Source organism: Lonchura striata, chromosome 24 (genome assembly GCF_050655825.1).
Source record: "Lonchura striata isolate lonStrDom1 chromosome 24, ASM5065582v1, whole genome shotgun sequence".
NCBI classification, from domain to species: Eukaryota; Metazoa; Chordata; class Aves; order Passeriformes; family Estrildidae; genus Lonchura; species Lonchura striata.
This window is the reverse complement of record NC_140726.1, coordinates 7,337,399-7,364,743: the sequence shown is the minus strand read 5'-3', so window position 1 is coordinate 7,364,743 and position 27,345 is coordinate 7,337,399. Positions and strand designations below refer to the sequence as shown.

General features: G+C 48.5%; 1 protein-coding gene across 1 annotated transcript in view; it reads left to right on the top strand.

Annotated features, from left to right (window-relative positions):
• Nucleotides 1-27,345, top strand: part of GRIK4 (glutamate ionotropic receptor kainate type subunit 4) — a 207,878-nt gene that overhangs the window by 42,279 nt on the left and 138,254 nt on the right. Inside the window, exon 2 of the mRNA XM_031506858.3 lies at nt 26,824-26,955. Within this exon, the coding sequence (XP_031362718.2) occupies nt 26,874-26,955 (82 nt within the window). The 5' untranslated portion in view covers nt 26,824-26,873. The remainder of the gene's footprint in view (nt 1-26,823; nt 26,956-27,345) is intronic.

Genomic DNA, 27,345 nt, shown 5'->3' with positions numbered 1-27,345 from the left:
AGCTTTTTTTCCAGACTTCTTTTCTGACTCTTTTGAGCTTCTCCAGCTTTGCCACTGAAGCCAAATTCCTGAAAGAGTGGCCACAAGGCTTGAGAGGGTTTGGCTGGAGGGAAAGGTTTCCGGCTCATCTCTTGGTGGTGCTGCCCTTCCCGTTCTCAGGAGTTTCCACAAGTGCTCAGCACCCAGAAATGAAATAATTTCAGTGATAATGTCTCTGAATGGGCAGCACTGAGCTGCTTTTGGGGAAAGGTCAGGTGTCCTACGTGAGTGACTTTGAACTTTCTGTCCTTTGGCAAAGGAGCCCGTGAAAGATGAGAGTCTCACAAATGAGAAACAAACAGCTTTTCTCTGTAGGACAGCTTGTATCTGAACAGGAAAACTTCTAAGACTTGGGATCAAAAACAATCTTCAAAGCCCTTTTTATAAATGAAACTATCAACAGGAGTCAGGGGGCCTTGCTTGAGGGGCTCTCACAAATCCCACGAGCTTCTTCTCTGCCTCTTTCACTGCCTGATACCCTTTGAAAATCTGTCCCAAACCGCTTGAATCACTCCTGGAAATTTACACTTCTAAATTACCTGCCTGCCTGCAAACCCTGCCTTTTCCTAATTGCCACATCAATTAAAAGCCTCCCTCATCCTGCTGCCAGCAGCCCCTGGTGGCTGGTGGGGAGTGCAGGAGTTTCACCCCAGCTGCTTTTTATGGTCCCCACTCTTTGGGAAGGCAACAAAATTTAGTGAGGGGAACCTGTCTTGGTTCCCTCCTTCCCATCCAGCAAACTAATTGAAAACAACATGAATGTTAATGATGCATTTCGCATTTGGAAGTTAGAGGGGTGATTAATACGTTGTACATTGTATATTAACACCTTCTCAGGGGCATAATGAAGACAAAATATATGCTCTGAGACGAGGCTGTTTATTTCTCTGTGTGTTCCCTGTGTTCCACCATCCCTTCCCACGGTGAAATACAAGCTTTCCAATCCAGAGGGTTTTGTTTCAAAGCATAATTTTAAGTCAATCAATAAACTTTTATGTGTTAATCTTTTTTTATATATTTTTTTTTTAATTTTCCCGCCTGTTTTGATGGGGTGGCTGGAACAAAAGGCACAAAGAGAATGGGATTTGAGGAGGGAAAGACCAGTGGTGTGCCAGGTTCTTGGAGCTGTCACCTTGTGGTGCTGGTGGAGGAAAGCTGGAAAAAGAATCCAGGGAAAGCTTTTTTCCCCTCTCTCCTGCTCCTTGACTGATGGCTCCAGAATCCTTGTAATGCTGATTTTTTTTTTCTTTTTTTTTTTTAATTATGGTGATAAATGGCTCCTGTGGCTGGAGCTTGGCTGGAGGCCGGGGCTCTGATTAATCTGTGAGGCTGCTGGAGGCTCTGAGTGCATCCATGTGAGGAGCACGGATCAGCCTCCTCTGTCCCTGCCTGGGGCTGGCTGGGCTGGGTTGCTGACCCCAAACTCGGCCCCCTCTGCCTCTTCCTCCTTGTGGATGCTCCTCAGCCTTCCAAGGATTGTCACCTTCTGGATTTGGGCACTGCTGTGGCCCCAGTGTCGCTGTTGGTTTTGTGGGATTACGCCATTTTCTGACCCAGAGATGGGGCAACTGCGAGGTGTTTTCAAAGCTTTGATTCCATTTTCACAGAATTCACAAATCACAGATTCACAGGCTGGAAGAGACCTTCAGGATCATCGAGTCCAACCCAGCACCTCAACCAAACCCTGGCACCCAGTGCCACATCCAGGCTTGTTTTAAACACACCCAGGGGTCGTGACTCCACCACGTCCACAGGCAGCAATTGCAGAACTTTATCTCCCTTTCTGTAAAAAAAATTTTTCCTAATTTCCAACCAGAATTTTCCTATTTTCAGTCTCATGTGAAGGGTGAGACAATACAGATGTTATAATTTATGCTATTACAATCAGAAGCCAACTATTTCCTGATTACAATTCATTATAAGTGTTACTTATGTTATTAGCCCCAGTTTGTCAGGTTATGCCCTTTTCATTTCCCAACTTCTTGTCTGTGCCATATTCCCAAAGCTCTGCTTGCAGGAGGGATTTGAGCAGGGCAGAGATCACATCCAGGCACAGCTTTTGGGAGCAGTGAAATCCTAATCAATACCAAAAGGGTTAATTCTGCATCTTTGCACTCTAGAAGAGCTCAAAAGTCACCCAAAAGTTGGTTTTGCTGTAGATGTTTGAACAGGCTCATTGTTTTCCAAGAAACTCACAGCTCCTGCCACCCTGCCTCTCCCCTGCATCTTCTGCTGTCCCTTTCTGAACCAGATTCAGTCTCTGCTTTGCTAAACAGACCCTGGGCACAGCAAACGTGGGAGGAAAGGAACAATTCTACTGAATTCATCAGATTAACAGTTCCAGGTAATCCCAGCACGTAGTGACAGGAGAAGGAGGCATGATTTCAAACTGAGAGTAGGGTTGGGTGGGATATTAGTTAATATTTTTTTTTTTCCTGTGAGGCCCTGGCTCAGTTTTCCCAGAGAAGCTGTGGCTGTCCCATCCCTGGAAGTGTCCAAGGCCAGGCTGGAGCAGCCTGGGATGGTGGGAAGTGTCCCTGCCCATGGCAGGGGGTGGAATTAAATGATTTTTAAGGTCCGTTCCAGCCCAGGCCATTCAGTGATTGCACACCATTGGTATTCACCTGTTGCTCTGTGTGTGCTGGAGATTTATTATTTTTAGTGTGACTTTGTATGGTGACAGTGGAATTGTTCCCTCAGCTTGGGATTTTGGCTGGGCTTGTTTATGATGGACAGTGTGTGATTATTTTTGGTGTGTGTAATGAAGACTGTCCGGTTCAATGCCTAGATGTGCTCGCGTTGGAAGTATGGAATCTGTTGAAATTCTTATAAATCTCATAAATCATCAGGGACAGTGAAGCTGTAACCTGGAAAAGCCCTTCAGGTGGGGAGGCAGGACATTGATGCTCCAAACCTTGAGCATCAGCTGCTTCAAAAGCAGGGAGCAGATCCACAACCACGTGGATAAAACCTCAGCACGGAGCTGGGAGGATTTTTTTCCAGCTGTGAGAAAAACCTCTGAGGCCTTTTGGCCATTCCAGCCCCTCTCCACGGGCAGCAAGGCTGATGAGCATCCTCATTTTTGCCTCTCCAAGTAGAAAACTCGGGGAAAAATTGAATTTTCTGAGTGGAAAACTCATTGGGAATATTGTTGTGGTGGGTGGGAGCGTGTGCTGGGGCTGATTATGTAACTGCAGGAAGGGGAAGGCGGGCACGGGAGCTGTAACACGTCTATAATTAAGCACAACAAACAGCCCAGAAAACAACAAACATTTCTTCAACCCCATTCTTGGCCACAGCTGAATTATTATTTTGTTAGAGGGGAAAGTGACAGGGGGAGAAGCATCTAGGTGTTAATTCATTAAGTGTGTTTGAAATTATTATTTTTTTTTTTTTTTTGGTGGGAGGGGTGTTGTTTTTTGTTTTTTTTTTTTCTTTTTTTGTATTTTTAATGAATGAAAATTAAATCTGAGAATGGGTAGAGAGCCCTGGTGAGAGCAGCAGAGCTCCCTCAGGCTGTAGGCAGCTCCTATTAATAGCACCTGGCACTGCTGTTCCCACCAGTTGGGTGAAAAAGAACCCCAGTTCTGGAGTGATTTTCCAAACAGGGAGGGGAGGAACCAACCTGGAGTAATTCCTGCTCTGCAAGCAGAGTGTTTATCCACTTTCTGAATGAATGGAAATGTGCTTTATTTATTAAAATGAGTAAAATGCCTTTTCCCTTCAGGACTTGGCATATTTTTGCTGTCCTTGCTGCTTCCTCTCCCTTTTATCTGCCTTTAAGCCATGTATTTGCATGAAACCAGGATAAAATTTGGTTTTATCTGGATGATTGTGGGCTCAGATTAAGGCTCGTGGGTTTCTTGGCTGCGTCCCTGCCCTCAGAGCAGATTCGTGTGGCTGTGGACATGATCCTACCCTGCTGCATCTCAACCTCCTTCCTTGCTTGTCTCTAATTAATCTCCCGTTAATAACCCAGCCCAAACGTGAGGAGTCAGAGGCAGAGCTGAAATTCCGAGTGGTGCTACCAGGGAATATTTCAGGTTGGTGTAATGGGATTTTATCCTTCTGCTGGCGTTCCCAGCTGTGCTGGGGGAGGCAGGATTTACTGCTGCTCTTCCCCTGACCTCCTGCTCCACCAGGCATTCCAGCCTGGCCATAAATCCGGGGCTGTTGCTTCTCCCAGCCGTGCTGGTGAGCTCAGAGCAGCCTCGTGCTCGCTGTTCCATGGCTGTCTGTCTGCCTGCTGCCTCTCCCGGGCTCACATTCCCGTTTTTTGGGATGTGTCCTTGCTTATCTGCAGCTTGCCTGGCGTTGGAGGGAGCTGGGTGAGGTGGAGGGTTGTGCTGTCCCAGTTGGGGCAGCTTCTCTGGTGTGACACCTGAGCAAAACTCGCTGGGTGTGGGATTATAGGTGAGGAAGAACAGGCTGAAAAACCTGGAAAACCATCTCCCAACCTGGAGATGGTTCAGAGAATTCCAGGAGCTGTCAAGGCTTGGGTACTACCCATATTTTGGATTATTTACCTCAAGGGAACCATTTTAAAAGAGGTGTTGTAAGGTTGTTTTGTTTTTTTTTTTTTTTTGTTTTTTTTTTTTTTTTTTTGCCTGTGGATAAGGATTTCCCAATCCTGGAATTGTGCTCTGGAATTGTCAGGGTTGTGCAGCCACTCTCAAAAGTCTGGCACCTGGAGGTCTGAAGGGATGATGCCATGGGAGCACCAGCAATTCCACCGTCCTGGAATGCTCAGGCAGGAGCATTAGAACCATTCCCCTGTGGAATTTTCTCTTTCCCACCTTGAGGAGGAGTAAATCCAAGCTGTCACCATCCATAAGTGTGAGCCCTGCTGTGCAAGCCCTCAGCAGATTGCAGGAGCTGCTTCCAGGAGAATAATTCAAGGGATAAGGAGTCCCCAGGTCCAGCTTAGGAAAGGCTTGTAATCACTCCCAGGGAGCAATTCCAGCATCCATAATCCTGGGATTCCTGGCAGGAGCCACACCCGTGGTGGTGATGGGGAGCAAAGAAAATTTGGAGCAGTTTGTGGGGTTTTTCCACGGAGTTGGAGTGTGGGAAGCAGCACTGGGGCAAGGAGGAGTAAAGAGGCTGGTTAAAAAGATAAAGGCACAGACCTGAATGTCATTTTAGAAACCTTGATAAAAAAAAAAAAAATCCAACTCAGAGGCTGTTAAGAGCAGAGTGAAGGCTCAGATCAATAGGCTTTGAATGAATTCCTATAAAAAGGAAGAATTTGGGTTTGACTTTGTAGGCACACTGCAGGAGAATAGAATCCATTGTCCCCAAAGGAGCTGTTCCATCCCTCCTCTCGTCGAGATACTCGGGGATTTTAAAACCTGCCAGCTTTTAGTGGTGTTGGAGAAGGGAAAAAAAAGGTAGAGGAGAGGTGGAAATTAAACCACAAATGTTCACAATAAAAATAGTGATAGAAATGGAGGTGGACAGGGAAAAAGAGAGAATCTGGACTCTGTGTCAGGGGAGCAGTAACTCACCTGAGTGTTTGGGCTGCTCTCAGGTATTGCTGCTGAAATCAACCCAGAGCTGGGCTTTTGCTGTATTTTGGTGTCAAAAATGTGATTCCCGTCCAGGGAATTGCTTGGGTGCCCCCCACCTTTTGAAATAAGCCCAAAATCTGGGCACAGAAGTTGTTTTCCAAGCACACAGCTGAAGGTGGTGGCTCAGCCCTCCTGCAGTGCCAGCTGTGCTTCTGCTGGAGCAGGATCCTGCACAAGGGGGGAGTTTTCCTTGGAGCTCCAGGGCTGGGGGAGATGGGCCTGGGCTCCCCTGGGAATGCAGGGGGAAGAAAGCTGCTCCCCTGGGAATGCAGTGGGCAAAGACTGCCTGTGGTGTTCCAAATTTCAGATTGTATCCAGGTAGGAATTCTTGGCTCCTCCCCCTGGGTAGAGAATCTCCCCATGGGATGATGAAATTTCATCAGTGATACTTAATGGCCCATGAACAGAAGATAATTAATAATTAATGGCCCATGAACAGAAGAGATTTCCTGGAGGGAGGATTGGCTGTGGAAGAGATAAAGAAAAAACTGCCCAAAGAACCGAGGATACCTGCCCCAGCTCTGACAGATGGAAATAGAATACACATTTATTTTACAACCCAGGACATTTGGTGTCCTGTCAACCACGGGCACTGTAGGATTCTGGAAAACCCCTCTGGGATTCTGGAAAAGGCAGAGGGCCTTTGGGTCTTGGTTTTTAATGTGAAAAATGCTGTGAAGGCCTCCTTGCATCTGTCCCCTCCTGCTGGTGCCGCTGTGGGGTTTATTTGGAATTTTGGAGAAGGCCGCTCCAGCTCCTCCCCAAAGTCCATCAGGAGCGTGTGGGGCCATCAGCAGCTCCAGGGCCGCGCTGGCAGCTTTGATTCTCTGACAGCGATGAATTGCTGGCACAGTGGATGGATAAACAGCTTCGTTACCGCAGTATTAATTACCTTCATCCCCGTGCTGCTCTGGCCCACGCGCCGAGGCAGAGCACTGACCTGATGCTACCAGAGCCGAGTTGCTTGTCCTGAGCTGTCAGGGGCAGAATTATGAGAGTCTCTTCATCACTGCTCAGCTTTGGGGGTGAGAGAAGTGATTTTTGCAGAGGGGATTTACCTCGCGTAACCCACCCGGTTTGTGCCTGCAGTCGACTCTTGGAGTGACTTTCCCAGTGCCTCGTCCCACTGTGGGGATGGGAATGGCTGAGCTGCTGCACCACAGGGCAGAAATCCCTGTGGAAATGTCGTTAAAAGCAGTTATTTCCTCCTTTTGCTAAATATTTAGGCTTTTCTGCGAGCGCTGCCTGTAGACTTCAGGTGTGAAATGTTATTGGCAGCATCTTCTAGTTCTGTTCTGGGATTTTGAGGCACAGGGTGGAGTTCTTGGGGTTGTCACTCAGATATCCTTGTGGATATTCAGGATATTCCATGATTCTCTGTATTTTTTTTTTTTTATTTTTGCTGTGCAGATCAGGGCTTGCGTTGACTGACAAGACACATTTTTGGGGACAAGCAGCCGTGATGATTTCATTTGAGGTGTTTCTGTGGTGCCAATAAATGGCAATAAAAGTCCAGCTAGGCAGAAGGAGCAGGGTGTGGGCTGGAGGGAGGGAAGCACATTCCAAGTGCAGCTGGAAAAATGCTGCTGCACGTTCCCAGCTCCTGGGTTATTCCTGGCCAGAGCTAATGATGATGTACGAGCCTTGCAGAACACTCTTCATCCTGACACCCTCGCTGGAGAGGTTTTGACATTATTCTCACTAGGTACAGGTGGTAAAATTAATGCATGTGGAGAGAAAGTTTGGCCAAGCAGCAGAGGCGGGGAGGGAATCTTGGTGTCCTGAAGCAGTGTCAGGCTTTGCCTCACAGGAGCCGTGAAATTCCCAGCAAATTCCCAACTCCTGGAGTTTGCTGGTGCTCTGATTGCTAAATCAAGCCCTGATGTTTTGGAAGGTCAGCAAGGTTTATTCCTGTCCATAATTCCTTGGCTGGTGGGGTGCCACAAAGGGCTCTGAACCCCACGTCCCAGCTTCTGCCAGTGAGGAAATCAAACACCAGTTTATCATCATCATCATCATCATCATCATCATCACCTCCCTCGTGCTGAGCAGCTGCTGGCAGTGCCACGTGCCAGCGCTTGAACTCTCACAGACTGCTCACTGAGCTTGTTGCAACATTTTTGAGGGTTTTTTGGGGGGTCTCAAAGCTTCTACAACTCCCTAAAAAACCTTGGGAAAAGGTGAGGCCGAGGGCTGGTTTGGGACGTGCATAGGGTAACACCACTGAGTGTTCAGGGCTGCCCAGTCCCAGCCCTGGCACCCCTTTTCTTATCCTGGTTTTGGGACAGAATCCTCGTTTTAGCATGGACAAACTGAGTTTAAGCTCTGAATTACACCAGGACACATTGCCTGCTCCTGAAATGGATCTGTGTCCCTTGTCCCTGTCTGGTTCCTCTCTCGGGGTGCAGAACTCTGCATCCCTTTGTCTTGTCCCTTTTTCCTGCCCCGTGGCTCTCAGTTTTTAGCAGCTAAAACCTGTTTCTTGCGGTTTGTGGGGCTTTTGTCCCTTATTTTTCCTTGCTTGGATCCACTGGAGCCATTCTGCACCAACCCAGAGATCTGCCAAGACCTGACTCTCATTTTTTTGTCTCCTTTATCTAACCCTGCTGCCAGGAAAAATGTGTTGGCTAGGAGACAGCCAACGAGGAAGAATGGGTCAGCACCAGTGGGAGCAGGGACAAAGCCATGAAAAGCCACAAAAATCAGGGAAATCCTCTGTTGGACAGGAACATGTGCCTTCCCTCCTGATCTGCTCTTTCCCTTGGCTTCCCCTTGCTTCCAAGGTGTTGCCTCTGCTTCTCCATCACCCTGGGAAGAGCTGGATGAGGACAAGGCTGGGGAAAGGGCTCTGCATGCCTGCCCTGCCCTCGGTGTTTGCAGCTCCCCCTCCCAAGGTGCTGCACAGATGGATGGAACAGTTTGGAGAGCAGATTCTCTCCATTTGTGGAAAGGTAAATAGGCCTTGAAGTGCCTGAGATGCTACAGCAAGAGTGATGGGGAAAATCAGAATTTTTTTGGGGGGGTGTTGTTAGGTTTGGTTCCTACAGCCACAGCCAGAGGTGGTGGCACACACAGGGGGATTCTCTGCACGTTCACACAGCCCTGGTGACATCCTGAGCTGTGGCCTCGTGGCACAGGCTTGCCCAGCATCTCACTGGGAGCTGTGCTGGCTCTCTTTTGGGAAACTTCTGGCTCGTTAAGGGGTTTATCACCTGGAGAAGTCGCTGGGCTGGAAAGAGCCATTTCTGCCGGGTGGAAAATCCCTATTTATTCCGTGAGCGAAAGGTCAGGCTGGCAATCTCCCCTACTTAAATAAAGTAAGAAACCCTCCCCTCTCTGCTGCCTGGGCTTGCTGGAGCACTTTTTGTTATCCCAAGACTCCTGTGGGAGGGAGCAGTGCACTGGGGAGATTCTGGTGTTGGTTCCTTGCTCGCTCAGAGGATTCACTCACATCCCCACCCCACGCTCAGACGTTGCTGCTGCCCACCAGGAGCTGATTAAATGTTAAGGAGAGCTCGAGATTCCCACTGCAGCTGTGCAGGATGTGGCACAGCCCGAAATTCCAGCCAGGCTAAAATCAAATTAAAGTTTCCCAGCGTGGTGTTTTATGAGGAGGAGTAGGAAAAAATAAAATAAAATAAAAAAGAGATGGGATAAAAGAAAAACTCCAAACAAAACGAGACCCCTGCAGAGTTCATCTGGTGGATGGAGTTACATTAAGTGAATGGAAATTAAAGGCTTTTCATAGAGATCTTCAGTATAATTTGATGGAAGACTTTAATTATTTCAAAGTGCCTAAGAAAAGGAGCTTAGAATGATTTTGGGAAGATGGGGGGGGGGGGAGCTTTCATAAAAATATCTCTCTTCAGCAGGATTTTGAGCTGTTGTTGGGCTGAAAGGCTGCTGTCAGCTCCAAGGGAGGGATTTGAAAATCCTGTGCCCCCCATCCCTCCCCAGAGAGCAATTCCTGCCTGAGTGGCAGCAGCCTGGGAAGAGAGGGACAGGGAGGAGAGGAGGAGGCTGCAGGAGGAGCAGAGGCTCGAGTGCTGCCAGGCAGCTCCTTTATCAGCCCTTCCCAAGGCACGGGGGTGGAGAGGGCTCCTGGCTGGGAATGTGAGGAGGACGGGATTGGGGAATTGGGATCTCTCTCGGAGTTTCAGACAGAGCCAGCATCCTCTCCTGGCCACCCCGGGGACGTGGGCCATTGTGCTGCAGTTGTCACTCATCCAATTCTTGCTTGGACAGCTCAGGAATTAATGGGTCCTTGTCGAGTCTCCAGGCTGACATAAATCCAGGGATCTGGAGACTGTCCATGCCTTCCTGGGATTTGGATGCTCTGCTCCTGCCTCCAGCCTGACTCGGTTTCAGGCAGAAATGTGGCCTCTTCCTGCTCTGAATCTCAGTGCTCTTAACTCCCCCTCTTCCCCAGACATTGACATTCCTGTCTCCACCTCCTCTGGCATGGGGAGGGCAGGAAGCTGAAGCCCTGGGGGCAGGACTGTACAGAATCAGGTTTAGAATTCAACATTTAGGTTGGACAAGACCTCCAAGATTATCAAGTCCAAGCTGCCCAAACCCCACCTTGTCCCCAGCCCAGAGCACTGAGTGCCACCTCCAGGGATGGGGACTCCAGGACCTCCCTGGGCAGCCCCTTCCAATGTTTAACCACCCTGATGTCGCTGTCGAGGCAGGACGGGAATGAGAAGACTCTGATCAGAAGGCTGCTGAGAGTATAACTCTGATTTATTTCAAAATACATCACTTGTTTATACAGAGCTTCGTGAGGACCAAATCCATTGGACCTGAAGTGAAAACAACTCAACCATTGGTGCAAAGTGCTTGACGTGCAGTGATAGAACTTAACTATAAACAATGTGAACAACAAGAGAGATAAAGAATTATTCAGATTATTCTCCAGCTCTTTCCCAGGCTTCTGCCTGGCTAGAAACTCCCGTTTCTCTCTTTGAATCCGAGACCCACACCCTTCCAGTGCAGGAATTCTTCTGCCACCCATCCCTGGACGTCTCGTCTCCTCTCTGGGGTCAGGCTGGAGCAGAGTGGCCAAGGCCAGTGGAGTTGACACCAAGGAATGGATTTGAGCTGGCCTGAGTTCAAATGCCATGGAAATCCAGCTGCTCTCACAGGATCCTGCAGATCCCGTTGCTGCCAGGCTGTGGTGGAGGATGGCAGTGAGGGGTGGCAGTGGCTCAGTGGAGCTGGGAGCTTTTCCTGCTTCCCTGGAGCCCGGGAGCTGCAGCGCTGGGCATTTCCCACTCAGCTTTCCTTGCTGTGCCTCTCCCCTTCCCTTCTGATGGTCCTGGGGTTGATTTGGCTGTGGGGAGCTCCGTGAGGGCTCTGTGGCACATCCGGGTGGATAACAGCACCACACCCCTCTGCACATCCAACTCTTCCCAGGGTGATGGAGAAGCAGAGCCAACACCTTGAAAGCAAGAAGCCAAGGAAAAGAGGGTTTCTTCCCAGGACAAACCCTGCCAAGGAAGTTCAGGGCACAGGGAAAACCACAACCAGCTTGGATAATCAGGGGAAATGGGGGGAGAACAGCAGGATCCATTCCCAGGGAATGAGTTTCAGAGCAGGGGGAGGCAGGCACTGATGCCTCCTCCCTGAGGAGAGGGGGTTTGGCAGGCAGCTGGCACAGAGTGCTGGTAGCCATGGGGATGGGAGAAAAAGGGGGATGCAGGTGGGAGTCAGGGAAAAAAAGGACAGGCACTCATCAACCTGGCTGCACCAGGCAGCACAGGAGGTGAGCTGCTTCTATTTTCAGTTTTCCTGATGAGCAGTGCCAGGCTTGGGGAGGCATCAAGGTGGAGCAAAGCCAAGCAGGGAGCTGTTGGGATAAACATCCACATTGAGGGAGGTGAAGTCTGGGTTTTGGGGGCTTGGATGGCTGCAGTGGTGCAGGAGAGAGGGAGCAGGCAGGAGCAGCTGGAGCTGAAGGGGCTTTGGGTGTTTGCAGCTCTCATGAGCAGCTCCTTGGAAGTGCAGCTCAGAGAGGTCCTGCAGGATGGAGAATCTGAGCCTGCTCAGGGGCCAGAATTAACCCAGCGCCTCAGCACCAGCAAATTATGCACTGTTTATTGCTGAGAGTCTTGTTTTCTGGGCTTTTTTTCCCCTTGATGTGTCAAAGGCTTTCTGCACCGATCGTTCTTTGCTGCATTCCCTGGCTGCAGCTGCTGCTGGAGGAGCAGGAGCCTGTGCCTGGTGCTTGGCCAGGCTCCTGCCCGCTGTCACTGCAGGGCTTTGGGCTGTGCTCCTCAGCATTTGCACTTCACACCCTCAGCATCCAGCCCTGTCCCTCCCACACCCCATCTCCTGTGCCGTGGGGTGGAACTGGGGCCCCCACGGGTGATGCCCAGACCAGTGGCAGAAATCCAGGTGTGGAAAAACCTTCCTGGTGTGTTCTCATCCCAGCTGCTGTGGGAGCAGGGCTGGAGTGGTGGGGACAGACAGCTTCCCACCACTGAGGAAGCACCGAGGTGCTGGCAGCTGGTTTTGTTTCTGATTTAAAGCTCTATTTGCCCAGACCAGGCTGCCCTTGCTCTGTTAATAACAGGTCACCGTGTCCCTGAGCTCTCTGAGGTTTGGGGGGTGGCAGAGAGAGAATGTCCCCCTGATTTTGTGATTTAATTCAGGCTGAGGATGGAGGGCAGGAAAAACTGCTCCAGCTCAGGCTGGAAGTTTGATGAAGATCCTTGCTCCACCTTCAGTGCTGTTCTCTCCCACCAGCAGTATGGAAACTACTTTTGGGAAGGAATAATGTGAGTTTTTAGCATTAACAGCTTTTCTTCCTGGGGGCAGGGGGAGGCTGCCATTTGACAGCAGTCAGCAGCAATCAGCTGGGCCAGTGGCTCCTGGAGCAGTTTGGAAGCCTGCTGGGCTCCAGACTGCTTCAAAATGAGCTGTGCTGAATCACAGACACTCCAAACTCCCTCTGCTTGCAGAGGGGCTGGGGTGAAGAGAATTCCAGGGGCTGGGGGAATAAAACCCAAGTGGTTCCCATGAGCTGGGGAGTTAAGGCAGCCTGGAGAGTTGTTTATGCCTCATGGCTGAGCTCAGCAAGCTCTAATTGATGATTTCCCCACATTTAGGGCATGCATACCTCCTTCCCTGGTGGATTCGTTGGTGCCTGATGGGAGCTGAGCTAGACACTTCCCTCTGCGAGGAAATCTTTCCTCCAGCAGACTGTGATTTCATGACACTCAGAGAAACCAGGAGTTTTTTACGAGCCTGCCTCCCCAGGAAATTTGGCTGGGAGCTGGCCATCCTATTCCAGATTGATTAAGGACGGGCACAGAAGTGGGTGTTGAAAGCTCAGCTGTTTAATCCTCTTTTTCTCTGCTGTTGACACACAAGCAGAAGTGTCTGGATGGGGAAGAGCAGACTCAGGATGTCACATCCCTGAGTCCTGTTGGCTCATCTGCCAGACAGGCTGTGACTGTGGGCTCCAGGGTGACAGCTGCATGAGGACGTGGTGCTGGGCTCTGGATGGATTTTAGGTCAAGATGCAAACATTACAGTTGGGCTAAGCCTGGTTAATGAGGACAATTTATGCCAGAGCTGGGGCAGAGTGATGCGATGAGGCTTTTCAGCTTGGGCATAACTTTATCCTTCCCTCATTTCACTGGAATTGATGTCAAGCCAGCGATGAGAACAACTGCAAAGCCAGGGAAGGGCTGCTCCTTGCTCAGTTTGGAAATTGGACATCACTGATGAGGATGAGCGCCCTGGGAGCAGTTTTGGGAATGCTGCTGAGCCAGGAGCACGGCCAGCCTGAGCACAGCTAACCTGGGCACAGTGGGTTTGCTCAGGGAACAATTTTGTTTTTCATGCTGAGGCCATGTCCGGGCCTTTGTGGGGCTGTGTCACACTTTGTTAACAAGGCCAAGTGATCTTTGCTCACTGGAGAAAAGCCACAGACTGTGGTGTCATTCCTGATCCTGTACCACACTGCAGACAGGATCAGGAGTGCAGTAAAACCTCCTGAGGTGTCTGTGAGATTTATCCCGTGCTTGGCTCAGGAAATGCTGGCTCTGTTTGAATCACAGCATCGCAGAATGGTTTGGGTTGGAAGGGACTTCAAAGCTCATCTCATTCCAACCCCCTGCCACGGGCAGGGACAGATTCTGCTGGGCCAGGTTGGCAGAATCAATGCTGGAAATGGTTGTGGCTGTGGGGTTTTCTTCAGGGCTGTGCTTAGGGGGGTTTTTATGGCAGGTTTTTATCCCCATTAGCATTTTTGGGGATCTCTACTTATCTGTAGTGTGGAAAAGCTGGGATTTCCTGCAGGAGTGGCTCTGTCTGGGCAAGCTCCCCTTAGCAAAACAGGAGAAATGGTGAATAACTCAGGCAGAACCACAGGAGAAACGTGGGGCTGCCCTGGAATTGTGTCTGTAAAGTGGCCAGATATGGGAGAAACAAAGGGTAAAGCAGGCAGGAAGGAGTTTATCTGGAGGCTTATGAAACTTGAGTGGTGCTTGGTTCCAAAGCACTTCTTGCATCACCAGGCAAGCTGCTCTGAGCCCAAATTTCCCGTTATGCAAAAGGTTCCCCAAGCCTTAAATAAACCCACGAAAGGCCATGAGACAGGGAGGGGAGTGTGGTGAGAAACTGAGAGGTGCCAGAGCCCAGGCTGTGGAGGCAAGCCATGTCTGTGAGTGGATTTTCTGTGCTGCTGTGTGCTGAGGGGAGAAGCTGAGCAGGTTCTTGCCAAGGATGAGTGTGAGGATTTGTCTGGTCTGCTGCCCAGCAGTGACAGGCAGGAGAGGAAATTTCCTTTTGTCAGCCAACACTGCCTCTCTCCTGTCCTTTCCCCATCCCTGCTCTGGGGATGCTCCTCTTGCTGAGCCAGGGGATCTCTGTTGGATTAAAAGCAAATCCCATTCCCTCACATCCCCACCAGGGTGGGAGGTCAGCAAATAATACCCTAAAAACACTGAGTACTCCACTTGTCTGGCTGGCATTTCCCCTAGAGCCAGAATTCCCCTCTTTTATATGGGATTTGATGAGTGGTTACAACAAGCAGAGGAAAAGTGCCAGGGCTGCCCATTCTCCTCCATCCCTCTGGGTTTTGGGTGTTTCATCTCAGCAGCAAAGGAGAACTGCACCCCTAATTGCTGCTTTTTGCTGTTAATTAATCAAACCCATGGTTTTCTGGCCTGAAATCTTGTTTTGTTTTTTTTTTTTTCCCTTCTTGTCAGGATTAAAAGCTTCTCTCATGCAAAATAATGCCTTTAATTGCAACTTCACATACAAGTTTGGACTTTGATTCTGCCTTCCTGTGCAAGGCTATTTATTGCTGCTTTATTCTTTTGCATCTGGTGGCTGCGTGTGCAGCTGTGCCCTTGCACCAGCATCTCCCAGCTCCTGTATTTTCCTTGTACCTCATTAATTTTGCAGGTTTCCTTGCTCCCTTGCCCCCAAGCCTATCACCCCTGTGCTTCCTTGTGCCTGTTCTCAGCTTGGCATCTGTCCTGGCTCCCACCTCCTTCCCTGTGCATATGCTCCCTGTCATCCAAATGCACCCCCAGCAATCCTCACTCCATTAAAACACACAAATGTCCTCTCCAGCCATTCACAAAGTGCCTCCTTCCAGCCTCAAAACCCAGCCTTTTAGAGCTTGGATGGAGCAAAATGTTCTGTGGGTGATAGATGGGAGATTAATCTATTTGTTTCACTTTACACTTTTGGCAGCAATAAAAAGAAACAAACCCGGATTTTTGGCCACAAACCACTTCTTGCGGGTTGATTTGGTAGAGGCTGCTTTGTTTTCCTTTCTTCTCCCTCTTGAATCTGCCAGGGCCTCTAAGTTAAATAAATAGATTAATCTTCTTTCTGTAGCCCAGAGATCAGGTTGATGCATTTAAGAGCTTTCTCTCCCTCCAGACTCCTGAGATGTTCACAGATCCGATTCATATTTTAGAGTTTCCTTCATGTGTAAAAAGCCTCGTTGGTGTAGCAGCAATTCTTCACTAACAGCAAATAGGGCTCCGTGCTCCTTGGGTTTCTTTTCTTCTGAGAGAGCTGAAATTTTTCCATCAAAGCCTTTTTTTGCTAAAAGGAGAATTTTTTTTTTTTTTTTGGTGGAAAAAGGAGCCTTTGGAGAGGTGGTGGGAACGGCCTCAAACCTGAAGGTTTTTCCTTCAGAAGGGAAACTTGGTGTTTTGTGTGTTGAAGGTTGGATCAGCCAAATGGCTGAGAGCAGCTTCCCAAAAGTGTCTCCACTTAGCAAAACAAAAAGTGTGGCACAACTGGGGAAGTCGTGGCTTTTGAGGGGGAGAAAATGGGTTTTTGATCAGCTCTGTTTGCTGTGCTCAAAGGTGATGCACTGAGTGCAAGAAAACCTCAAACAAGGGGTGTTTTAAAGCAGTTCTTTCTTAATGCTGCTTTTGAAATTTAATAAAAGTGGGGTCCTGAGTGAGTTTTTCATCCACTTTGTGCACCCACAGCATGGTTTTGTAAGAGACAGGCAGGAAGGTTGGAAGAATTAAAGGTTTAATGCCAGTGGGTACTTGGATCTTTTACTGCCAGGGAAAGATGTTTTGCTAAAATTTCTAAAGCTGTGGACACTTTCTGCTATCTCAGTTTGCTCCAGGCCCCATCCAGCCTGGCCTTGGACACTCCCAGGGATGGGGAACCCTGAGACATCCATTTGAAAAAGCCACAGTGGTTTGTTCCCTATTGGAACAAAACCCCGACTCCAAAACTCAATTTTTATCCATTTCTCAGTGCAAGACCTCTGCTGTTTTAAAGCCTTTTTCCTGGTTAAGCTTTTGATGAATCCAAGGCTCTGGCTGTGCTCATTTATTCAGGTTTCTTTGCAAGCAGACTTGTTGAGCAGCTCAGATTCTGCTCACCTCAGAGTGTCCCCAGGCCACCTCAGCTGGAGAGATCACTTTGCATTTCCCTCTCCAAAAATCCCCTCCTGTACTGCTGTCTGCAGTGCAAACTCTGCTCTGTCCCTCACCAGAGGTGCTTTCATGGAAGCAAAGGCCTGCGGAGTGGGCAGGAGTCTTCTGCTGAATTAATGTGGCATAAAATGTGTCAGGAGAGCCACTTTAAATTGGAAAAACCAGCTGTACACAGAGGGGTTTGTGCCTGCCAGGGCTGGAGAGGCAAACAAAGATTTTTTTTTCTTTTTTCTTTCTTTAGGGATGATTTTTGACCTGCCTAGAATCTTTATCCAAGGTAAACAACCCTCAGCTTTGTATTTTGTGCTCAGAGTGGTCAAGGGTGGAGGTGCTGGTCAAGGATTGAGGTGCTGGTCAAGGATTGAGGCGCTGGACAAAGTTGAGGTGCTGGTCAAGGAAGGAGGTGCAGGTCAAGGGTGGAGGTGCTGGTCAAGGTTGAGGTGCTGGTCAAGGTTGAGGTGCTGGTCAAGGATTGAGGTGCTGGTCAATGATTGAGGTGCAGATCAAGGATTGACGTGATGGTCAAGGACTGAGGTGATGGTCAAGGATGGAGGTACTGGTCAAGGTTGAGGTGCTGATCAAGGAAGGAGGTGCAGGTCAAGGAAGGAGGTGCTGGTCAATGATGGAGGTGCTGGTCAATGATGGAGGTGCTGGTCAAGGATTGAGGTGTTGATCAAGGACTGAGGTGATGGTCAAGGATTGAGGCACTGGGCAAAGCTGAGGTGCTGGTCAAGGATGGAGGTGCTGGCTGTAGGACCAGAGCAGCAGAGCTGCTGTGGCCACCTCTGGCCCTGTTTTAGGACATCTCCCTGTCCATCCCAGCTGGGAGAAACCCTTCCCTCCCTCCTTCCACCCGCAGCTTCTCCTCTTCCCCCAGCCTGCTGGTGATTTTTCCTCTCAGATAACAGCTCCAAGCCAATTAAGTGTGTCTCACACAGTCCTCGCTGTGGGAGACCACGGTGCTTTTAACTGCTATTGTTTGTTAATAAAAATAAATCGTGGGCACCAGAGGAGAGAGGGAGGGAGGGAATCCCACACGGCCTCCGTTTTCTCTTTTCCTGGAAGTTTTTTTCCAGTCAGGGGATGGTCAGATGTCAGAGCCCCGGCCGGGTTCAGGGGATCCGTGTAGTGGAAAAGTCTCTCCTCCAACCCGAGCTTCCAAAGAAAGGCTCAGCAGTCTCTGTTGTTGGGTCTCAAGGCAGTTTATTGCAAGTTATCTAAAAGATTTTCTCCTGGGGCTGCTGTGGTTTGCTCACAGCTCAGGCAGAGGCACACACACACCCTGACATCCTCTCTGACCCCGACTGCTTCTTCTCTCCCACCCAGGGCTGCTGCTGTCTTTTATATGGTACATTATGTGTGACATGGTTACAGTTTTTCCCAATGCCTATTACCTATATTAAATGGTGCTTTTCTATCTTTTATATGGTACATTACGTGTTACATGGTTACAGTTTTTCCCAATGCCTATTACCTATATTAAATGGTGATTTTCTACTCTAAACCAATCTGTGAGTGCCAACATCACCAAGAACATGGAGGTGAGGAAGGAGAAAGAGGGAGGACAGGGCAGGCCCAAATCCCAAATCCATCTTAAAACCTCTGACCCCCATGTACAAAACCAAAACCCCCCTGTACAGGTGTTAAAACCCCCTTGTACAATACTAAAAAATTCTTCATTTTACTTTGTAATTACTTCTACTATAATATCTAAACTTTTGTTGTCGCTGTCGAGGCAGGACGGGAATGAGAAGACTCTGACTCAGAAGGCTGTAATAGTAAAACTCCGATTTATTCAAAATACACTGCTCTTTTATACAGAGCTTCACAAGGATCAAATCCCTTGGTTCCGAAGTGAAAACAACGTACACCATTGGTGTACAGTGCTTGACACACAGTGATAGAACTTAACTATAAACAATGTGAAAAACAAGAGAGATAAAGAATTATTTACATTCTTTCCCATCTCTCCCAGGCTTTTTGCCTGGCTAGAAACTCTCTGTTTCTTTCTTTGACTGAATCTGAGACCCACATTTTTTGACTTCTTGTTCTTCCTGCAAGGTTGGTAAATCATTCTATGGCTCAAACCCAAAATCACAGCTGTTTGCAGCTGCCTGCCAGGGTCTCAAATGCTTCTGACCTGGGCCTGGAACCTCCAAAAATGTCTGAGGGACATTTTGAGTTCCGACAGTCAGAGCCAGGTTCTGGCAGGTGGTGTGGGCAGGGATGTGTGGGGTGTTTGGTGCCCTGTGCAAGGTGCAGATCCCTGCTCAGCAGCTGCCCTGGGGCACAGGTGCAAGTGGGGCTGCATTGGTGCCAGCAGCAGCATTGCTGCAGGGACGGGGCAGCTGCAGCTGCAGCATCTCCCAGAGGCTGGGGGAGCTCATCCAGCACAGCAGCCAGACTTGGAGAAAAACAGGGAGGAGGTGGGATGGGAGAAGTTGGAAAGGCCAATATGAGAAGGAGAGCATCATTTCAGGCATGAAAGCACAGCCAGGGCTGGAGGATGTAGAGCTTCACTGTTATAGATGCATATGATATGATTGGCTTTTCAATCTAAAATGCAAATATTTTTATTTTAATATTTAAATGTTTTTATATTTTCCCAAATTTTAATATTTTCCAAATATTAAAATGAATACTCTATGTGTTACGTTGGAAAGTTAAGCTTATTAATCTCTTTTAAGCAGTGTGGTAAATATAGCTTTTAAGTTATAGCATAACATTAAAATAGAAACTATCTGATGTAAGATACTTTTTGTAACTAGCTCAAGGAATGGACTAGATAACCAAGAAATTCTTCTCATACTAACACCAAAAATTCCAAGAGAAGATTGGAACTTATCTGGACTGTTCAAACTTCTTCCAGACTTCTAACAGCCAAGAAATTGATTTACAAGATGAAGTGGCAGGCAGAAATTAAGCAGAGGACATCCCTGTTTGAAAAGAATGTTTGCATCATGTATGAGATATATGAAAATGCAACAGGCTGTTGCTTTTTAGGGTTAATCCTTAATTAGAAAGGTTAATTAGCAAGGTGTGCTTTTGTGGCTTAGTGCCCAAGAGCATCCCATCTGTAATTCTTTGCTTTTTATTGTCCTAACTCTGATTGTCCAAACTCTTAGTGCTCTAATTTTTATTACAATTCCTATAACTATTTTATTGTTATTAAACCTGTAAAATTTTAAAAGCGGTGATTGGCGTTTTTCACACTCACACATTGTGAGTGCTGTTGGTGCCACGAAGTTTTGTACCCACGGGGGCTCAGGTGGCTCTCCCAGGGAGGGTTACCCCAAACAACCCCACGATTTTGTGAAAAATTCCCTCCTGAGAACTTCTAACTCCTTGTAATCACCAACAACATGCACAAGCTAAAACATCAATATTACCAGGTAATTTCTCACTATTTTACATATTGGGGTGCTTTGCTGACAGTTCTCTGTGCATCCATCATGTTGAGTGTTTTCTCAGCGGGCGCAGGATTTTGTGGAAGGCTTTAGAGGAGGGCAGGAAGGGCACAGCCCCTGGATCTCTGCACTGCCCAAATTCCCAAGCAGAGCCCCAGCTCAAACCCACTCCCAGCACCGAGCGGGCTGCCCCAGCAAATGAGCTTTGATGCTCATTTGGGACTTTTGTGAGCGTGGCCGAGGGGGCAGGTGGGGTTTCACACTCATAATTCCACTCGTCATCCCCTCCTCTGTGCCAGCAGAGCTCTCAAGCATTGACCCAGCCTGGGAGGGCTGATGGGTCGCATGATAAACTGTGGAGGAGAGGAAAATTGAATAAAGATGTCCTGTGACTGAAGTCTCCTTGTGTTCACAGGTTGATAATGCTGGGGGAAATCTCACTCTGAGATAGCCCAGCCTGTGTGAGGAATTAGGATGGGGACAAGCTGCTTTTATCTCTTAGCTGCGATAGGAAATTTGATCAGGCTTTGCTAATTCTGGGGAGGATTGAGAAGGGTGAGATGAGAGGACTCAAGGCTGGGGAGAGAGAAAGTTAAAGAAAATAATCCACAGCAACGAGAAATGTCAGCAATACATTCGTCCTTCTGCTTCACTGCCTCCAGAATTCTTTTCCCCTTGAAGTTTTCTTGCTTCTTTTTCTGGAAGTCACGAAGGGTGGAGGGGGAAAAAAAAAAAAACGGAGAAGGGAGAGATGAAAGAACACAGCTAGGGGAATGAAAAATTTAAAAAAAAATCAATTTCTGTATCAGCTGAGCAGGTGTTTATCACTAATATCACCTTCCCTGGGCTGTCCCCTGCCCTGGTGTCACCTGGCTGCTCTCTGCAGAGGGGAGATGTGATGGGGAGCCCCAGGTTCCTTTCACCCCCTGGCACCTGGGGAAGGCAGATAGCACAGCTCTGCCTCTCAGCCTGGCTAAATCCACGCCTGGCACTGGTGTGAGGACAGAGGGGCGGCTGCGAGCAAAGCAGGCTCTTTAATGCTGATGAAATCGAAAAAAAAAAAAACGAGACGTGGTTTTTATAGGAACATAGAAATTGCCAGACTGGAACCGAGCTCTGCTTCATGTTGTTAAGCATCCTTTTTAAGCACTGCCTGCTTCCAGAGGCTGTGTGAGGAGCCTTGCCCCAAGGGCTGATTCTTCCAGCCCTCAAAAATAGGGAATTCACCAGCTCCTTGAAGCGTTGAGGGGTTTACACCCCATCCAAACATTAATTTGTGCTTTTTTTCCTTCAAATGTAGCATTCTAATTCCAGCCATTCATTCTCTTTATCGATGTCGATCCTTCCCTCAGCCTCACTGAGGTTTTTTTGACTGCGACAATACCTCGTGGTAATGATTTACCCGTGCTAATTATGCTTTTTTTTTTTTTTTTTTTTTCTTGTCGAGCGAAACATATTGGTGGTGGCTTTAAATGGAGCGATTTTTCAGTTTAATTGAACTTACATCTTTGTGGCCCCGGGGCAGGCTGTCAGTGGAGCTCTCCCTTCCCCTGAGACACTTTTTGGAGCTCAGCAGCAGCCACCTGTTGAGATGTTTTTTAGGTTTTCCAGGTTCTTGCCTGTTCTATTTAAACCCCAGCCTGTCTGCAGAAGAAGCTTGACACAAGGCAAGAGCTCTCTTTGCCTGTCGAGCCCCGTTGTTTGTTGATATTCCCAGACAGCTTTTTTCCCCCCAATTCCTTGCTGCTCTGCAGCTGTTAAATTTGTTGTCTCAGCTGTGAGGATTACTCCAGCTTTGCTCGAGCTGCGTTTTCTCACCATTCATCAAGCTTCTGCTGAGGCAAGGAGAGATCCATCAACACCAAAGCCCCCTCCAAACTCCTGCTTGGGTGAAAAAAAAAAAAAAAACCCAAAAAACCCCAAAAAAATCTGCCTGGAGAAGGTGGAATTTGCTGCCAGGTTTTCCCAGGGTGTTTGCGGTTTCTCAGCTTGCAGGAGAAGGCGTGCAGGGGGGTTTGCAGTGTGGGGTTGCGTGGGGATAAAAGCAACACGTTGGGGTTTTTGGGAAGCCTGGGCCTGGAGATGCTGAGCCCTGCGTGGCTCCTGCTGGGCACAGATGTGGCAGGAGCAGGTTCTGGTGGGGTTTTTGGAGGTGGCAGCAGAAATCACTGCCCAGAGAAGTTGATGCCCCATCCCTGGAAGTGCCCAAAGGCAAGTTGGACAGGGCTTGGAGAAACCTGGGATGGTGGGAGATGTCCCAACCCATGGCAGATGGTTTTTAAGATCCCTTCCAGCCCAAACCACTCCATAATTGTGTGAAATAACAGCAGATTCCTCGAGTGTCCTTGTCAGGCTATGCAGAGGGAACGAGCAGAGGTGGCTGCTTTGCAGGGATGTCTTCTTTATCTCTGTGGCAGCTTCAGCAGAGGGGTGGTTTTGGGGTTTTCTTGTAGTGATTTAACATTTTATTCTGCCTTTTGGCTTTTTGCTCTACTGTCTAAGAATTTTTCTGCAGAAATCTCCAAATAGCAGGAGGCTGTGGTGATAGCAGTGAGGAAGAGCACCAGCTCACACAGTCATTAAAAATGTATCAGCAGTTTCAGAAGCAACTTGCTCCCTCTCGGAGGCAAATCGTCCATAATTCTGCTTGGTATTTAGAGACTTTTATCTCCAGAGAGAACACAAAACTCCCCAGTATAGCCCTGATTTATTTTATTCTCTTGACTTTCCAGAGCTGAAAGATAAAAAAAAAAAAACCCTGGAGCTTAGCAGGAACAGAATTCCACATTTGTGCTGCACGCAGGGGTCAGCTCGTGATCCAGCAGCAGCTTCTCAGCAAGGCACCTCCCACCCTGAAGGACCCAGGGAACTCTTTCCCAGTCATCCCACTCTTTTTTTGGGGGGAGAAGATTGGGAATGCTCCACAGACAGCTGTCCATCAACCCAGCCTGCTGTCAGAGCAGGAGAGAGGAGCCACTCGAGCAGGAGCTGTGACTGCACAGCTCCTGACACGTTCTCGCTGGAAACTTCAGCAGGGGAAGTTGGTTTGATTTATTTTCAGCCAGCTGAGGATGAGTCTGGGATAAGTCATCTTCACACGCACGAGAATTAGCACAGCAAGCTGCTAAAGAGCTTTGTCTCTTTGGGGTTTTCTTGGCTGGGTGAGGTTTTAATGAAGGAAAGTTGTCCTCCTCTCCTCTCTGAGTGGAATTTTGGGTGGGTACCCCAGCTGTAGCCACAATTCACTGGTGCACCTGGGTGGAACTCCTGTTTCACAGCTTCTCCTGGGGAAATGAGGGACAGACAGATGCACCTTGCAGCTGGAAGGCAGCTCGGGAGGATGACAAGCTCAGCAAGGCAAAATTAACGTTTGAACTGTGCTCGCCTCCTTTTTGTGCCTGAATTTAGGGAGGGGGCAGCAGGTGGGGACTGGGAGATGAAGGGGGCTGTGAGGACTGAAGCACCTCTTTGTTCATTTTAGAGTAACTTTGATGCCGGGCCAGGAGGGAAATCCTTTCTCTCCTTCCCTCGTGCTCCTAAATCTGGGATCCCAGCTTCTGTGCACGTGTGCTGGTGGGGAGGACATCCTTGTGCTCCTCTCCCCAGGTATTTTGCCATCACCTCCAGCAGCCACACGGTCCGTGGGCACGGCTTGTAGGGTCCTGTGGTTTCTGCTGTTTGGCAACCCCCAAGGTGCATTTCTGTGATGTTCTCCAGACAGACAGACAGAATTCTGTCTCTCAGAGAAGCAGAGAGAAGAAGAGGAAGCAATCTTTGTCTCTGCTCCACTCCCCATGTGGAATGTGGTGTGCAGATTGTTCACCTGGGTTGGATTCTGGTGAAGTTGTTTGGGGTCAGTGACCAGTGGGATCCAGCTGTGGCTCAGACACTCAGCAGGGTCATGAGTTTGAGTTAAAAAGGTAAGTAAGGAGTAAGTGTGTAGAATAGGATAGTATCTCTTTAAATAGTATATTAATGTAATATAGTATAATTTTAATGAAGTTATCCTTCAGCCTTCTGATCTGGAGCAGACATCAGCATTTCTTCCATGGTGTCCTGCCTGATTTTGATCCATTTCTATTGCTGGCAGCCGTTCCCTGGGCCCGTGCTCCAAATCCCCTCCTGCAGGGCGAGGTGGAGCAGCATCCCCCTGTGCTCCACGTCCCAGGTAATGACAGCCCCGCCGCTCCTGGAGCAGGGCTCAGCGGGCGCCCTGGATTTACTGCTCAGCTTTACTGGATTTACTGGCTCTGAACTCCCAGCTGCTGGTGCACAGGCAGCTGCTGATCTCCTCCTCAGCCTCTCCAGCAGGCTGCAAACAGCAGGAGCAGCCTTGAGGTCTGTCCTTCAGAGCAGGGAGTCACAGGAGCTTTTTTCCTTTTCCCACAGGAGTGGTTGCTCCTTGTGTATTTTGTCTTTGCAGAGTCTGAAATGAGAACCCCTCATTTTAACCTGGAGGTTCACAGGATTATTGAGGTTGGAAAAGCTCTCCCAGACCATCTAGTCCAAGCTGTGACCCATCCCCACCTTGTCACCAGCTCAGAGCACTGAGTGCCACCTCCAGTGGTTTCTTGGACATCTCCAGGGATGAGCACTCCAAACCTCTCCTGGCCTGATCTGAGTCTGTTCCCTCTCGTCCTGTCCCTGTTCCTGGGATAAGATCCCAAATCCCCCCCCGGCTGTACTCTCCTGTCAGGAGCTGTGCAGAGCCACAAGGTCCCCCCGATCCCCCTTTTCTCCAGGCTCAGCCCCTTCCCAGCTCCCTCAGCCCCTCCTGGGGCTCCAGCCCCTTCCCCAGCTCCTTTTCTTTCCCTGGACATTCTCCAGCCCCTCCATGTCCTTCCTTGAAGAGATTCCATAGATCTTTGGCAGGGAATGATGAGGATGTAAACTCCAGCAACCTCCTGGAATTTCACGCAGGCGTTTCCCTCCTGTTTGGCTGGAATTTGAGGGGTTTTACGTCCTTTTCCCTGCCCTGCTCCTGGTCTGACATTCCCTACCAGATGTTTTAGTTGAGCTCTGGCTGTTCATCACCAGGGGCTAGCAAGGTGTTTTGGTTTTGTCAAAATCTCCAGTTCGCTTTTCTCAAAATCCCAAATTGGCGAACCAAAACCGCCACACAAGGAAAACACACTGGGCGTAGCAGTGCAAGAAGTCAGACCTGAAATGACCTAAAAAAGGAGGAAAACAGGACTGTGAGCGTTGGGGAGCAGCTTCAGAGCCAGAACTGAGCACGAGGGAGCTCTTTGGGTTGCAAACCTCAAGCTGCCCTCGCCGAGCTGCTGTCTCCGTGGGGAAGGGATGTCTGTGTGTGTCTGTGCCTGTTCCATGAGCTCCAGCCCCACATTCCAGGCTGTGAGTGCCTCTGACGTGATCCTGCTGTTTTGTCAATATCTTGGAAAGTTTGGAAATAGCTGCCTCAAAGTGCTCAAATGATACCTTGCTCCGTAATCCGTCTCTGCCGCTGCCGGCGCGTCTAAGTAGCCAATTTCCCGTGGGTTTAACCTTTTAGGGCTTCTCTTCCCCAGGAATTACTCTGGAACTCCCACTGAAAAGAGGGGGGAAAAAAATGGAGAAAATTGCTATTTGCCCTTCACAGAGGTGGTTCACGGTTGGCCAGGTGGTTTTGGAGGAGTTTCTAGCTTTTAAAAATGCTGAAGTGGGGATGTTCTTCCCATGTCTGACTGACAGCGGAGTATGATATCCCTCAATTTTCTGGAATTGGGATGCAGGAGGTGGGAAGGCATGATCCAGGAAAGGATCAAACCTCCATGGAGTGGAGATGTTCCAGGATTCCCTGGATTTTTATTATTTCTGTGGCCCTGTCTCTGCATTTCCCCTCCGTGAGAGGGGTTGGTCCCTGTGGAGAATGCTGAGATAAGCTGGAGGAAGTCTTAAATATAATCTAAAAATAGATTAATTGGAAAATTGCAAGTAAAAGGCTGCGTCTTGCTCAGACAAAACTCCTGGTAACTTCAAAGGCACATTAAAGACTTTGCCTGTGTCAGGACTTGGTATTTGGCCCAAGAAGGAGACAAATGGAAGAGGGTGAGAATGTTTGCCAGCAAAAGAGAAGGGAGAGATAAGGTAACAGATGAAACGCTCAAAGTCAGCATTTAAGGACATTGCTGCCTGTGGAGATAATTTTATCAACTCCAGAAACAACAGGTTTTTTTGTTTTTTGGGATTTTTTTCCTATTTTCTATGAAAATCTGCCCTTTATGAAGCTGTTTAAAATGGCATTTGTTACAAATTTGATTAGCTGTGCTGCAGGAGCCTGCTGTGGGACAGCCAGTGCCAATATCTGTGCTGGTGATGAGTTTGTGGGTTTTCCACCTCCTGCCCTTCATTTTGGTGGTGTTCTGACTTTGGAACTTGGACCTCTGTGTGGTTGGGTGGTGAGACAAAAAAAAAAAGAGGACCAAAAAAAGATTCTCTTGGTCTTGTGCTGAACCCTCTCGTTCCTGAAAGGGCAGGGAAGGAGGTGACTGGAATTGTGGCAAGGAGTTGGTTTCTACTTTGGTGAGTCCCAAGTGACTTCTGCCACCTAAACCCTTCCCTCAAATCACGTTTTGCTATGAAAATGTTTTGTCCCATCCTAAAATCAGAAGTCAGTATTATATAATGAGCTGCAGGCTGCTCTGAGTGGAAAGAGAAAGGGGGGGGGGGGGGGTGAGAATAGAAGTCAGAGATGTGACTCAATATTGAGCAAGGAGCTCTCTGCCCAGTTGGATTCCAAATCTTGAATAATTCATAGTCTGTAAATAGCTTCCTCCTCCTCGGGTAAATAGAGCTTTTGTCTCCAGTGCTGGGCGGGCTGAGTGATGCTGCTGGGGGAGAGCAGAGGGGCTCACGGCCGGGTTTTGTGTCTCCCTGCAGAGTTATGTCATGCCCAGACCACCACAGGGCTCCATGAGGATTTATGGAAGATGCTCCGTGTCTTGGCGCCTCTGGTGCTCCTTCTGCTGTGGCTGATGAGGATCTGGGCCAGCCCCCATTCCCTGAGGATTGGTGAGTGCTCACCTGGCTCGTTTGTTGTTCATTTTTGCTCATTAGGAACTCCTGCTATGGTTTTGCAAGAGTCAAATCTTAAAAGACCTCTTTAGAAATTAATAAAACCCAGGAAGGATATTTGACCGTAGTAAGGTCGGTAACACATAAATATTTTTATATTTATATCTACACTTATATTCACATAAACAAGAGCAAAACTAGATGTATCATTTACTGTGAAATATTAATTAATATGAAAAAAATCTACAAATGCTTTGATAGATTTTACCAGTCAGATGCTGGAAGTTATGCCAGTATCACCAAGTTCACAGAAACAACACTGGCTTGCACCTCTAAAACTTGGTGTATTAGCAGAACTTGACCATTAGAAGAAGACTTTTGTATTTT